Consider the following 15,862-nt stretch of genomic DNA (forward strand, 5'->3'; position numbering starts at 1 on the left):
CAACTCTTTCTGGGCAATCCTCAGGGCTCTCTGGCTGCTACACCACATGCACTGCTCCCTGGGACTGCACCTTAAAATGCCCACGGCAGTCTGGCCACTCGCTCCACCATGGACTTCACCCTGGAGGTTCACATTAGATCCCACAGCTGCTCCCAGCACCTGCTTTCTGCGGTGGAACATCTGCTGAGGCAGAAGAGACAAGACAGGAAACCAGCAGCCACACCGAAGTACCACATCACTCACCAAGCCCGGAGAGTCTCCCTGATCCCAGGAAACTCCAAAACCACTCCCGAAATAATTAGAATCCCAAGTCTTCCATAGGATTTCACCAGGAATTCAGAAAATGGGAACATACGTCCTGAACAAGCACAAATCACCAGACACATCTAGTGCCTCTGGATTAAGGTCCCAATTCCAAAAGAAGGAACCTGTAACCTAGTCACACTCTTCACAAGCAGTGAGTGGCCCTTGCCAGGCTCAGGAGGGGGGCTCTGCTGTGGCCCCTGTACTTGGCCGCCTGCCTCTAAAGAGGAAGTCGTCCTATGCACCTTCTCCTTGGTCTTGGGAACTCATGCTTGTGGCACAGTGAGACATCTGCCTGGCTTTGTTCCCTTTCTGTGCACGCTTTTCCCCTTTTTCAACTTGAGATATAACTTCTGTGGTTTGTATTCATGTTACGAGGATGAGTCAGTGGTTTTCACAAACGGGAGAGGCTGGCGCAGCCGGGCCTAATGCACTCTCCTCTCCCCAGTAAGCTCCCTGGTGCCCCGCCCCACAGCCAGCAAACACTCTCTGCTTCCTGCCTTCCCAGACTTGCATTTTCTGGACATTTCACCTAAACGGCCTGTGGCCTTTCATGTCTGGCTTCTCTTCCTTGCCAACTGTGTCTGAGATCCAGCCCCACGTTGGCTGGACTTCACCTCCTCACATTGCTGAGTAGCACCCCATCCCCCCGTGACAGTGCCACACTCCATCTACCACTGCAGTCCCCAAGTTCTGCCATGATCTACTATGAACCTCCATGTGTGAGTGTCCACGCGGCACCTCTTTTCTTCCCTTGGTGAATGTATACCTAGGGGTAGGACCACTGGCTTATCTGAAAAACTGAGGCTGAACTTTTCCAGAAACTGCCCAGGTGGTTCCAAAATTCTCATCGGCACCATGCAGGGACCCTGTTTCTCCACATTCTCAGAAACACTTGCCACCATCTTTTATTTATAGGCATCGCTGAAGATGTGAAGTGGTGACAGCTGTGGTCTTGCTTGGGTTTCCCTGCGGATGAATGAGGTTCAGGGTTCCTAATGGTCTCTCAGTGAAATGACCAGATAATCTGCTGACCAAGTGGGTCATTTTCTTTTTAATAAGAACCCTCTCTGATATTCTGAATGTGAATCCCCTACCAGAAAAGTGGGATGCAAGCCCCTCACCCAGGTTCCGTCTGGGCCCTCAGCCAGCTCTGAGCTCTCACCACCTCTACCAGCTTCTGCTGGGGAAGCCCCAGAGGACAGCAGGGACAGGACAGCGGCACAGGTTGGGACAGAGAGGCCTAAGGTGACAGGTGTGCTGCTCAGGTCACTTTCCTCAGTCACTCTCCCAGGAAACGATCGTGCGTAAACAGAAAGCGTGGTTTCGCCTCCCTGTGATCTGGTAAAAACTAACACAAGGCCGCACCGAACAGGGGGGACACGGAAAGCCTCATTATTGCCTCTGCTGCAGTGACCAAGACCATGCCTCCACACGCCCACCGTTTGCCACACCCAGTGCCTATTCAAGGGGCCTAAATCCTCAGAATAGCTAATCGGGGTGTTCCTAAAATTTCTAAAAGCGTTTCTTTTCTGTCTACTACTAAGTTCATATCGAATTGCAGGTGACATTAGCAAATGGAAGTGAGAATACGATGACAGGATGCAGGCCTCTCAACTCTTGACTTACTTGTTTTTTCCTCCCAGGGGCCCTTCCCTTCTGCCTTGGCAAACCTGCTGACAAGAGCCAGTGGCCTGCTGCACCTGAGGAGTGCGGCCACTCGGGTCTCGGCAGCTGTGTGGTGTGTGAGCGACAGCAGTTAGGGACACCCAAGTCCCGAGTGGCACCCTCGGAGCAGGCAGCTCCGTGGGCTGCACACCGCCCAGAGCACCTCCCTGGATGTCCTCTCTGGCCAGTGCTGGGAAGAAGGGCAGGACAAGGTGTTCCACAGCTCTCAAAACCGCACACACATACCATCTTGGCTTCTCGTCACCAAAACGTGGCCAAGCATCTAAATACATCTAAATGCTGTATTTAGCCAGAGTGAGACACTCAAACCTAGTCAGCGGCCCCACTTTTGAGGACCATCCTTAAGTCCATGGAGACTCTGACAGATGTTACAGTCCAGTGCAGAAGGGTCGTGTAGCCTGCAGGTGTCACACAGCTGGTGAGTAAACAGGCAGAACCAGAACCCAGAGAGCAGGAGGTGGCGGCGCAGGGTACACCCAAGCCCATAAAGCACTCAGGATGCCAGCGCAGGTCTTTCCCCAGTGTGGGAACAATCCCACTTGGACACGCGTCCCAGCACACGTGCGCTTGTTCACACCTGCTCAGGTCAATACAAACCCAGCACCACCACCAAGGACAAAACAGAGGAGACAGGGGTCGCAGAGAGACAGACAGGCAAGACTTCTGAGGGGACACTGAGAACCAGCCTCTGTGACGCGCCCTCCAGTGGTGCTATGCGCCCTCCTTCCACCCCGCAGGAGAGTTACTGCCTCTCCTCTCTCAGAAGGGGACACTGGGTCACAGAGCTGTTGACCAACTTCCCAGAGGTACACAGAGGGTTCCAGGGGGAGAGCAGGCACAGGAACAGCCTGCACTTCACAGCAGGTGCATGAGGGCACAAAAAGAGACCACTTGTATGGTACGGCTATCCATGTCCACAGCATGTGCTTTCTGAATCTTGGTGGCTGATGACTTTGTTACTGAAAAGTTAATACGTGGTATATTCAAAATCCTGCTGGCACAGATCTATGATCCCAGCTACTCAAGAGGCTGAGACAGGAGGATCACAAGTGCGAGGTCAGCCTCAGCAATGTGGCAAGACCCTGTCTCAAAATAAAAAAATAAACAGGAGATGTAGCTCAGTGGTAGAGCACCCCTGAGTCCCAAACCAAAGAAAATCCTTCCCAACTGTTTTATTGTTTGTTAGGGTTTTTTTTGTAATTTTTGCCATTTTTCTTTTTTCTAGAAATCAAACCAGGAACCGCCGATGCTGATCCGACGCCTCGGCCGTCCCCCGGAGCGTCCTGACATGCATTTTTGCTCACAAAGCATCACTGAAGAATGGGGCTCAACTTGACACTTGCCAGACTACCAAGTAAGCTGTCGTGGGGAAAGAGGTGGGGGTGCTCCATCAGTGACTTCTCCGCACTGTGCGATTTGGGGTCCCTCATGGTTCCAGGACCACTCACCAACCAGCAGTTAGCCTCGCTTCTAAGAAAGAAGTGGCAACCGAGAAGGATGGTGTCCCCAGGGTGACACCCTCGGGATCACTGCTTTAGACTGGGCTTCACCTAGACGCTACCTCTGAGGGGACAAAAACAACCCCCTGGAGAAAGACTGCAAAACCAAGCAAAGGAAAGCAAAGCACAGCTGACTGTCCACATGGGTGGTCTAGACCAGGGTCGCTGAAGCCCCCCAGGGGACACCTTGACCCCTCTGCTGTGCCACATTTGAGAGCACCTACAAGAGCCACTGGGGCAATAGTGCAGACCGGTAATCTGCGTGACTTCATGCCCACATGGCAGGGAGAGCAATGACATAGGTTGGCACTTTCATATTTTTTGCCAGAGAGTGACACACCCCAGTTAGCAACAATGTTTCCCCACAATCAGAGGTGCCAGAACTCTCCACCAGTCCCTATCACTCCCAGTGTGACCCTGTCAACAAGACAAACTGAATCTGGTACCTTACATCACAGGACGCACACACACCTAATATGGACCAGATGCTATGCTCAGAATGACATGTGTCCCACTTGGACATGCGTTTAACCCTCAGGAGCGAGCAGGACAGCTCTTACCCACTCAGTTTCATTAAGTGTTATCATTTGGGACTTTCTCCAAATCTGCAATGGCCAATAAACAGCCACATGGGGATTGAGTAAGGAATGCACACACTTGAAAGAGGTAATGCAGAGGAGAAGCGGAATTTGTTCCTGTGCTCAGCTGGACTTTAATTTTAAGTGACGTGTGGTTAGCTCTGGATCTGCCCACACAGCCCACAAAGTCCTCCAATTCACACATGCGTGCACAGAGGACAGATGCCCATTCTACTACAAGCAGCCAGACCCCCACCTGTCACACACCTCTGTCACACGCACACACGCACACGTGCACGCACACACTCTCTGCCACCTGTGAGTCATACACAGGTAACTTCTTATGGAACCAGGGTTCTCATATGCCCATCCTTTTGCTGGGGAAGGTGTGGGCAGGTCCAGCGGTCTTGCTCTTTGCTCCCTGCGTAGTCTTCATCACACCTGCACTAAACAGGCAGGCACCCCACCCTGAAAGCAACAAATATAGAGATCAGCAGCCCTTATGTGGCAAAAGCAGCTTCGAACTTCCCTCAGGTGACACCCCAGGTGGCTCTGCTTGGCGGGGTCTTTCTCAGCATGTGATAGAACAGCCCAGTGAAGGAAGCCATAGGGTTCCCATGATCATGCCCCTGAGTGGGGACATGCAAGTTCTGAAAAGCGCAGGGCAGTTGCAGAGGAAGGGCTGACACAGACCAACCCTGAAAGCTGGCCAAACTCTCCATGTTGTCCGGAGCCACAGGCATAGGTTTCACCTGCTCCTAGGCAGCCGTGTTTGGCCCTCCACTACCTGGCTAGCTCACAAACAACCCTGCACAGGTTTTAACAAGTAATCTGCTTAAGCTGTGCTGTCAGCGTGGAATGGGGGATGAAGTAAACCCAAGTCCAGGCCTCACTAGCCGAGTTTAACAAGACCTATGTTCCAATGTTCGTCCCCATGTACACAAAGGAAGCCACTATTGTGGAGGTAACAAAATCTCCAGGCTGGACACCAGACTGACTCGAAGCCACAGAACGGCTCCACACCACTGTGGAGTGGAGCCCTATCCTGCTGGGCAGTGGAGCCCCTGTCCTGCTGGGCAGTCTCCATGTACAGAACGGAGTACACACACAGACGTCTCTTGGCACTCTGATTTAAGGCTCCGTCTTTAATAACATCCCTAATTGCTAGGTAGATGATGGTCTAATAGGAGTGCTGGTTCTATAATTAAACTCTAAGATATTATAATGACATAGAGAACAGACTCACAATCCCCAAGGGATGTTGGGAGCAGGGTGGGATATCCACTCCACTGTGGATTTGCACACAGAGCCGGGGGCAACCGCAAGAGCTGAAACACCCCACACCCAGTCTGCTGGAGCCCCAGAGCCCCCACTGGCTTTTCAAAAGCTCTGAAACTCAGTGCAGAAGCAACTGTCCCAAGGCACAGTTCAAGCTGGATCCCTAGGTTGGACCCTTCAACCCCTCTGCCTCCCTAAGGGCTCCACTCTGGGAAAGATGAAAATTACTTCTAGTCATTTAATTCGGTAAATCAATTCAAGCAGATATCTAACCCTGGTTAAAAGTACACTTCTGAGAAGCTTCTAAAGGCTTTGATGTTGATTTGGGTCTTCTGGTGCAGAATCAGCCTAGACGACAACACTTTATTAAATAAAACAGGCTTGAATGATACTGTTCAAGACAATATTTGAAACTGGCAGCAGTAATTCGGGTGGCAGCTGAATCAGGCATTTAAACGTGTAAAGCTTAATAATACTGTGGGTCTCATAACAGGCTAGTCCAGGGACAAATTAGTAGCCTGTGCAAGAATATTTAGGCCAGGAAAACCAGTTTTTAAAACACGGCAAGGATAAAGGGAGAAGAATTAGCATGAGGACCAAGCTGATCAGGAAGAACCTGCACTGAAATTCCAGGCAGCAATTTAAGAACCTGTTTTTGGATTATAATCACCAAAACAATCTTTCCTAGTTCATTTCTTCAAAGAAGGAAAACAAAATACATCCTACAGTGACTATCGTCTAGAGAAGTGTAGGTAAAATCACACCAAAACCTAAACAAGACCATTCTAAAACACAAACGCAACTATAATAAATATTATTAATTAGCAGGAAGTAAAAATTCAGAAGTGATCTTCTTCTTAAAAAGTGAATCTGTAAATTGTGTTAGTCAGGGCTCTCTAAAAGGGCAGATGGCAAATTGAGACCAAATGGCCAAGAGCTTCACTGGGGGAATGGGCTTCAAGGGAAATTGGGTAGAGGCCAGAGAGAGAAGTGGCCCTCAGACAGCTGTGAGGAGAGAGGGGCAGTCTGAGGAGTCAGAGCCAGAGCACAGCCCGGGGGGAGGCTCCCAGGACACTGCTCAGGGACCTCTAGCCACTGGCAGGAAGCACAGCAGGCTGGTCTGAGCATCCAGCCCTGTGCAGTGACGGGCTGGGAACAGTCCTGGGGAGCAAGCGTGCCCCTGCAGGAAGGTGGCAGCAGGTATAGGGCACAGAGCCGCAGCCGTCCCTCCACACTTCCCACACACGGGATCAGGGGACATTTTCATGGCTGGCACATAAATGCTTGTAAACCATTTCCATGACCATGTGGTGGATGGTATGAGAGAATTCTTCAGTCACATGAGCCAAAAATTCAAGAAAGCTAAAATTTTTAAAAACTCATGCAATAAGCATGAGAGGTATAATCTAGCCTTGTAAATAAGACGACTGTAGCAGGCGGCAATTACTTTAACAAGCTGCGTTCCTTGGTTGTACACTTAAATACTAACAAGCAGAAAACAAAATCAGCGCTTTTCCACTGGACCACACAGTAGTGTTTGACTATGGATCTTCTCAGCCATGCAAACATATTTTACGAAACATGTACTAGAAGGAATATGACTGTTAGGGATGACTGTAATCCAAGCCCGGGTTATCTTAGGGATTTCGCACCTACCTATAACTTAATTACTTCTACAATAATGAAAATGGACCTAGAAGAATGAGCAAGTCAGTTTACTTCTACCCTAGACTTTGCTGTACTTTAGAAGACAAATTTTCTTTTTATTAAAAAAAATTAATATTTATTTTTAAAGAATCACAAGTATTATAAGGAATTCACAGGCAAAACTTCAAAATAACTCCTTCCCCACTCCTGAAGACTGCACAGCTTAAACCAGGTACGCTGGGGGTTGGGGACCTGCAGAGTGCGGCAAGACCAGGGAGAAATCACCATCCCACTGGATGTTACTTTCTTGTTATAGGAAATTTCAATTTTCTTCCTTCTGTTTGTGATGCTGACAAACACTGAATTAAAAGTCAGGGTAATCTACAGTGATAACGCCCATTTTCAAAAGGCCAAGTCACTGAGAATCAGGAGCATGACTTTTCACTCAGGACCAGGTGTGGGGGAGGGGAGGCCACCCACTCTCTAGCCTCTCAAAGCATTAACAAAGTGCGAAATTGGTTCCTAAATTCCCGAGGTCACCCCTAATCCCACTCCCAACACCGCAGTGCATCCACAGCTCGGGAGCCCTGGCAGGTGAACATGCCATTCACTGATGTCCCCTGCTTCACTTCTCCTGCAGATGACGGGGCTCACGGCCAAGGGAGTCTCACCTCAAGTAACTCCAGTGCTGGGTTCCGAGCGAATGCCACCCTGCACAACGAGTTTGACACTATCATCCTGCCTGTGCTCTACCTGGTCCTGTTCGTGGCCAGCCTCCTGCTGAACGGGCTGGCCGTGTGGATCTTCTTCCACATCAGGAATAAAACCAGCTTCATATTTTACCTCAAGAACATAGTGGTGGCTGACCTCGTCATGACGCTGACATTTCCCTTTCGGATTGTGCACGACGCAGGCTTTGGCCCCTGGTACTTCAAGTTCATCCTCTGCAGATACACATCAGTTCTGTTTTACGCAAACATGTACACGTGCATCGTGTTCCTCGGGCTGATCAGCATCGACCGCTACCTGAAGGTGGTGAAGCCCTTTGGGGACTCGCGCATGTACAGCGTGACCTTCACGAAGGTGCTGTCTGGCTGCGTGTGGGCGGTCACAGTTCTGCTGTCCTTGCCAAACATCATCCTCACCAACGTCCAGCCCACCCAGGAGAACATCCACGACTGCATGAGGCTCAAAAACCCGCTAGGCGTCCGGTGGCATCGGGCTGTCGTCTATGTCCACAGCTGCCTGTTCGTGGTGGTGCTGGTGATTCTGATCGGCTGCTACATTGCCATTTCCAGGTACATCCACAAATCCAGCCGGCAGTTCATCAGCCAGTCTAGCCGGAAGCGCAAGCACAACCAGAGCATCCGGGTGGTCGTGGCCGTGTTCTTCACCTGCTTCCTGCCCTACCACCTGTGCAGGATCCCCTTCACCTTCAGCCACCTGGACAGGCTCCTGGATGAGTCCGCACACAAGATCCTGTACTACTGCGAGGAAATGACGCTTTTCTTGTCTGCGTGCAACGTTTGCCTGGATCCAATAATTTACTTTTTCATGTGCAGGTCATTTTCAAGAAGGTTGTTCAAGAAATCCAACATCAGAACCAGAAGTGAGAGCATCAGGTCACTGCAGAGTGTCAGAAGGTCGGAAGTCCGCATATATTATGACTATACTGACGTGTGAGGCTGGGGGGGGGGGGGCGGGCCTGTGGGGGTCCTTGTACAGAGTGTAAATAAATGTCACTTTCCATTATTGTGGCTGGAGCCCATCAAAACATGAATTTAGAAAAAAACCACAGGAACGTGAAAGTGGGCATAATTTGGAACTGAGAAAAGCAGTCAGGCACAGCGAAAAGTGAGGTGGCGGGGGCTGCCCCCAACAGGGCACCGCAGTTTCCTCCAGAACACGCTGCGGCCCCCAGGTCATTTTTGCAGAGAACACAAGTATAAAGAGAAATCTCTTTAGCCTTGAGGGTTAAGATTTTGGGAAGACTACCAGGTGTGGGGTGCACACCTGTAATGCAACAGCTCAGGAGGCTTAGGCAGGAGGATCGAAAGTTCAAAGCCAACCTCAGCAACTCAGCGAGGTGCTAAGCAATGTAGCAAGACCCTGTCTCTAAATATTTTTTGAATTTTTTTTAAGTGTTGGGGATGCAGCTCAGTGGTACAGCACCCCCCGAGTTCAATCCCGAATACAAAAACAAAGATTTGGGAAAGACAAGGCTGTTTTCAAACAGCCCTCTATTTATAAGTGAGTCAATATTGATTACTAGGCCTTCTAAGACCTCTGGCCAATGTCCCCTGGCTGTGCTTAACAAGGTCGTATGCACATAAGAAAAATTGTGTGGTGGGAGGAGCGGGAAGAAGTTCAGCTGTAAAAGCAACATATTGAAAACGGCAAGTTAAAAAACTGATTTTAAATAAGGTACTCCAGAGAAAATGTCATTGAATATTAAGAAAAGACTGCATTGGATATAGTCCTCTGAAGTGACATTTCCCATTATCATACTACCTTTTCGATGAGTTTAAGTCCTCACATACTAAAGGCAGAGAAGAAAACACAGAGGCTTAGCTAATAAGTACATTTCACTCATCAGTCACTTAACAATCTTTTTACTTTAGGAAGACTATTAGTAAAATGTTCTTCCCTACAATTATTCCCAACCTCTAATAGGAATACTGGTGTAAAACTATAGCTTAGATGAAAGGCAGAGCTCACTGTCAAGTCAAAATGTACAGGAGTGGCCTTTTAAATCTCAGAATGTTTCCTTTCTTCAATGTGCACCTCAGGGGTTCCTGCGTTAGCACCACCCCCAGCTGGGAGAGCCAGGAGGAATGCCAGGTTTGTTCCCAGCCCTAGGAGGGAGAGGGGAAGCACGGATGGAGGACCAGGGAGGCAGTCTGCTACCTAATAGAGCGCGCTGCAGTTGCCAGGAGAGGGGACACAAGGAGAGGGGACACAAGGAGAGGGGATGCAAGGGGACGCAAGAAGAGGGGACCACACGTGCACAGCACGCACGTACTTCACCCTGCACTCGTGAGCTGTCTGAGGAATTCTAAATCAGAAGCTGAAAGTGAACAAAACTTAGGATGCAAGAGTAACTTATGCAGGGTGACCTCCCGCTACCCTCAGGAACCCCAGACTACCAGCAAGCGAGGTCATCTGGCAGAGGAGTTGGTGGGAAAGGAGTTAAAACAATTATCTGTCATCTTCTATCAAAACATCCATCCCTCCACCAACATGTCCACTCCACACCTGCAGGGGGCATTACGTAATACATAACTGCACACACCGCACCTGGTCATTCACTGGCCACCCTGGTTGCTCTGTGCCCCTAGCTGGATTAGAAAAGATGTGCTATAGATGAGCCAATGAGGTGCTGGTAGGAAAGGTTAAGGTCTCTTCCTTCCTCCGCAGGACACTGGGAAGAATCACACCCACCCTGTGCAAGGAGGCTCAGCGTCCCAGCGAGGACAATAACCTCCTGCCACGGGACCACCCTCTCCACTGCATTTCCTCCACCTACAATCCACTTCACAGGGATGGATGCTGTTGAATATGCAGCTCCATCCAGACTCGGGGGTTTACTCCAGACCTGGCCCCATCCTCTGCTCCAGGCCTCCATTTTAGGAGGTCTTTAGGGTATTTCAAAACCCTTTGAATGTTTCTAAAATTAGAAACTTACACAAAGATGTGCCCAAAGTTATGGGCTCATCTAACGGGATGGTGGTTTTGTTTCTCTGAAATGGCATTTAATAATCAACGGGACCTCTTAAAACAGTGACTTAGAAAAAGTAGAAAGAGAGCATTATTATCCCTATTCTTAAAAAGTCATGAGACAAAAGCCATCAAAATCACAGGCTTGTATTCCCACACTGTTGTCCCACAAATCATTTATCCAGGCAAACAAAGAATGGATCATTTCCATGAGTAAAATAATTACAATAGGAAACAGTCCAAAATATGATTCTAGTGTCAGAAAGTAGAACATAATATTCCATTAATAATAAAGCAAAAGAAAATCTATTTAATTGCTTTTTCAAAATTGTCAATTTGGAAATATTCTCAAATATGAAATACAAAATCTCATATTCAAGGATTTTGGGTTAAACAGGTCGAATACTTCTTATCTAAAATGTTTGGGAAAGAAGGTTTCAAGAGTTTTAAAATATTTGCACATACCTAATGAAGTATCTTAGAGATACTCTCACAACTCACTTGTTTCACCTGTGCCTAACACACAGGGCCAGAAGGTAACAACACACCACATTTGCTGTGGTGAAGGGGCATTGAGTCAGGTCTTTGAGCATTTAGACTCTAGATTTGCAAATTAGGGATGCCTAATGTATATGCAATACTTTAGTATCCTTTTTACAGCAATAAAATTCCATTCTTATTCTTCCTTTTATTCAGAAGAAAAACAGACAATTTCCTAAAGGGGATTTTGATATTCTCCATAAAGCTGATATTCAAAATAACCCATCTTGTAAAATATCTTTCAATTTGTGTATTATTGACCCAGTTGTATTTATAAATCCTCTTGATAAATATTTCCAAATACTAGACAATATTTTATTTTTCAGCTAAAGACTTTAAGAGAACACTGCCTAGGAAAATGCGTAACTGTAGATTAAATATTCAAGGCAAAATATTAAACGTGTGTGCATATGCACACAAGCGAGTACACTTTAAGAAATGCTACACTCACTCACTACAGGGAAATGAGATGTGCTAAGGGAAACAGAAACTCAAGGGGCTGGGAATATAGCTCAGTTGGTAAAGTGCTTGCCTCGCATGCATAAGGCCCTGGGTTCAATGCCCAGCAAAGCTGAGGATTACTCAAACCCTGAACATAAAGATTTTTCCCTGAGTAAACACAAGAAACTAACAAATCAATAAATGCTTATTAGGCACACACCATGTAAAATGACAGCGTGTTCAGCATGATATAAAACAATCTCTGGAAACAATCTCTGGATAATCCTAAGTGACTTCCTAAAGTATTTCCTATCATCAAGGGTGGGGGGGGGGCGATGTGGAGTGCACTCCCAGCCCACCAGCACCACCTCGTGGTAAGCATCAAAACAGGCTGAGAAACAACCTGCATGCTGCTCACAGCCTTCCACCCAGCAGGGCAGCTGAGACTGTGGCTAGGCTCCCCTTAGAGGTCCATAATGTAACCTAGTCCAAGGTTCACCTGAGCTGCCTGGAGCAGGGTGAGATGGAAATCTCTGGAAGGAGTAATTAACACCTACAGGAAGTCATCATACAGCTATAAAAAGGGAACAAGAACTGAAAGGGTGGCAGTAACACAGGGATTTCCTGTGAAAATGTTACTAAAAATAGTGGCTGCTCTTTCCAAAATAACAGAAAAATTAAAAATAAAGTGTAGCTTACCAATGGTTTCAACACCAAAAAAATCACCAGAACTGAAGAGGAAAGAATGAAACTTCCAGCTTTAAATAATCAAGAAACCCATAAGATTCAAACAGCAACTTTCACTTTGAATGCTCTTAAATTTTTCTTATAAGCCACAGAAGAACTCAACTAAAATGATAAAAATGGCCAATGTGGCTCATGGGTCATACATTTTTTTCCCTCTTCATTTGGAAACTAAGATAAAAGAACTAAGTTGGAAATACCATTATTGTTTCATAGGCAAATATTCTTAGTAAACTGTCCAGTTTCTATCCTGAACTATGCAGGAGAATACCCAATGGTTTAGTCTGGGCACCTCCACAACGCTCAGAAATGCCTGATTAAATTAGCCTCACTTATAAACACAGTCACAAATGTCACCAGATTTCCCAGAGCCTCCAAGTCCAAGTCTAGGTTTACATGCTCCATACAAGGCTTTCCAACGACATTCTGGACACCTGCACAGGTACACAGGCACAAACACACAGTTCAGGTAACAGGGTTAATGGATTCTGTGAAAAAATGAGACCTCTCCCTTAAACCATGACAGTGTCTAAACAGCCTTTAAATATCTCATCCAGTGCTTCAGGGGCTGTGACCAGTCTAAACAAAACACCTTCCACATGCTGAAAGTCATTCGTCAATTACCAAAAATGAACTTTTTCCAAAAGCCTGAACTATTCGCATGCCTTTGAATGATGGCTTCTTCTTGGTATTTTCCTTACAATCCTCTCCTCTGTGCCTTGTGGATTATCATGCTCCTGAACTGAATCACCTTCCAACATTGTGTTCTTTGCCCCCTGAATGTCATGAATGACCTCAAGGGCCCCTTCACCCAGCAGGACCTCCAGCATGGCTCTCCCTGGTGGCTCGCCCTTTCGTCCACGCCAAGCTCACTGAAGCTGTGGGCCTGCTTGGGTAAGGTTCCTGGCCAGCCAGCATTCCCACAGCAGCTACTTCTAATGGATTTCTCTTTACACTTGAGGAGAATTTCACTTCCTAAACTGTCCCTTTTCACTTCTTTGTGTTCATCTTTATTGGTCAACTCTCTCTTTCGATGAGGTCTTTTTGTAAAATGTCAGGCTGTCATTGCTGGCAAGCGAAGCAGCACAACCACAAGCTCTGGTGCCTGTGAGTGAACAGTGAGTAGCAGCAGGTGTGCAGGGGGCTGCTACTGAGAGGGTGTCAAAGAAGTGAGACGCTCGGTCACCTAACCATGGTCTATGAATGGGAGAGCTGGCAGTGAAGTTCATACTTCATGCAATTACACACAGACAATAAACCATGGTAGCTAAAACTCAATTTGTGTTGCTGAAAGATGAGTCCGTTTAAGCAAATCATGATAGCCCAAACAGATGCATGTCACAGCTGTGAGACCCAGACTGACTGTCTCTGTGTGTGTGACCATAATCACAATACAAGAAGCAGAGGAATTTGCAAGTGATATGCAATGCAGTTTGCAAACAGTGAAGGAGATACCACTCGTCATTCTGTGTGAAGATGTTGGATGCCAGCACCTACACATTCAATGATGGGGACTCAAGAGCCACCAGGGTTGCAACCAATGCCCCTATGTCACCACCACCGGTGATATGACTTCTACAATGAGGAACTCTCAGACATTTCCAAATCAGATAAACAAAAACTCCATTCCTGTACAATACTGGTTAATATACATGGAACTAGGCAAAAATATACCTCCCGTGAAAAACAGATATAAATTCCAGGCTCCAATGTTGATAAGCAGGTCTTGTGCCTAAGGATAGCTTGGTGGAGAGCACAGGTTGTCCTGGTATGACACCGTCACCCAGGCCAGCCACCATCCGCAACAAGGAAACACTTCAAGTCTCCCACAGCTCCCCTCTGGGAGACTGCACCCTAGGCTGCTCCTAGGAAACTCTGGTCTATATTGCTACAGTATTTGCAAAAAGAGAAGAACATGTTCAACCACATGAAAACCCAGCGGTCCAGCTGTCAGTAAGAGCTAAGCTGATTTACAGAGGGACTGAACAATGTCCAAAGGGAAAAATGAGGCACATTTTTTTTTAAATTTCCAATTCTACACAATCACAAAAATGGGAAAAAGAAAGGAAACGATCTCTGTGCGGTCTGTATCTGAACTTCACACAAGACGCCTGCTTTGAAGTTCAATGTATTCTACAAATGTTTATTTAAAGACAGCTCTTTATAGATACATAGAAACAAACATCTCCCAGAAAAACTCATGAGGCAAATTAAAAACAGATAATGATAAAATCTTGTACAGTGTGTGCCAGTCATGGTCCAAAGCCCTCTACACACAGAATTCCTTCATCCGCACAACAACCCTATGGAAGGCATGCGGTCAACCCCCCGCTTCACAGACCTGGGTGGGGAAGTGCCAGCAGGGGCTCAGTATAAGGCTGGGAAGGAAGACAGGGAAGGTGTGAGGGGGTGTGACTCCAAAGTCCAGGTTCTCATAGGGCTGCACACTCCCCTGCCCCACCTCACCTACCCATGATCCCCCTCTGTTCCTCACTGCCATCAATAGCCCTACACTACCCTCTACCAATGCACCCCCAGAAATGCATTTCTCCAGGTATTACCAGTAATTACCAAAGGCTGCTTAATTACTCAGGTTATCAAATGCTTTTAACCAAACTATATTAACACTTGCAGTCTCCTAGGAGCCTGGGTATGTCGTTTCCTGGCTTGGTGCTCATTGTTTGAGATTTTTGCTTAAAACCTCAGAAAGAACACAGCCCACCCAAACTGAACCTTTCTCTCTGCTCTTGTTTCCTGAAGGAAGACTAATTTATACTAAATCTAAATTCTATACTAATCTAAATCTAAATTCTATACTAATCTAAATTCTAATTTATACTCTTTCTCTTCTTCAAAGCAAAGCTGTCACAAACCTTTTTTAACACTTTTACCTCCAGGTGCAAAACAGTCTGATTTCAGGACCTCCTTGGAGATGAAGGTTGCCCTTGCCCTACCAAGGCACCATCCTGCAGAGCCCATCAGGAGGCGGAATCCCGCAGGCCACAGGCACCCTTGGACCTCAGCAGAGGGTTGCACTAACGCCACCTGCAGGAAGTCTGTGCCTCTCTGGAAGAGGCCAACTGCCACCAGAGCCCACAGCAGCCCAACAGCCCAGCAGCCCAGCAGCCCCTGCCTTGATCTTCCAATCTGTGACACTAGTCTAAACTTTGACCCCTGCCTAGCATCAACTAGAATTCATCCCTGAATTCTGATGTGTCACTCAGTGTGACCAGCATTCTCATCCTGCTCACCCACCTTAGATCCTTCCTGCTGCTATAATAAAATAAACTGGGTAATTCATGAGCAAAAGAAATGTACTACTACAGAGCGGGAGGCTGCAGAGCCCCGACCCAGACTCAGGCAGACTGGGTGCCAGACAAGGACCAATCCCTCACAGATGGCACCTCCTGTGCCCTCACAGGGCAG

At 47.4% G+C, this 15,862-nt stretch overlaps 2 protein-coding genes across 3 annotated transcripts in view; one reads left to right on the top strand and one right to left on the bottom strand.

Annotated features, from left to right (window-relative positions):
- The window catches only part of Med12l (mediator complex subunit 12L), a 271,847-nt gene that overhangs the window by 106,423 nt on the left and 149,562 nt on the right, over positions 1-15,862 (bottom strand). The window lies entirely within an intron of this gene.
- Gpr87 (G protein-coupled receptor 87) lies at positions 3,313-8,677 on the top strand. Its single transcript, XM_026408178.2, has 2 exons — positions 3,313-3,346; positions 7,635-8,677. The coding sequence occupies exons 1-2, from the start codon at positions 3,313-3,315 to the stop codon at positions 8,675-8,677; spliced, it is 1,077 nt and encodes a 358-aa protein (XP_026263963.1).

Source organism: Urocitellus parryii, chromosome 2 (assembly GCF_045843805.1).
Source record: "Urocitellus parryii isolate mUroPar1 chromosome 2, mUroPar1.hap1, whole genome shotgun sequence".
NCBI classification, from domain to species: Eukaryota; Metazoa; Chordata; class Mammalia; order Rodentia; family Sciuridae; genus Urocitellus; species Urocitellus parryii.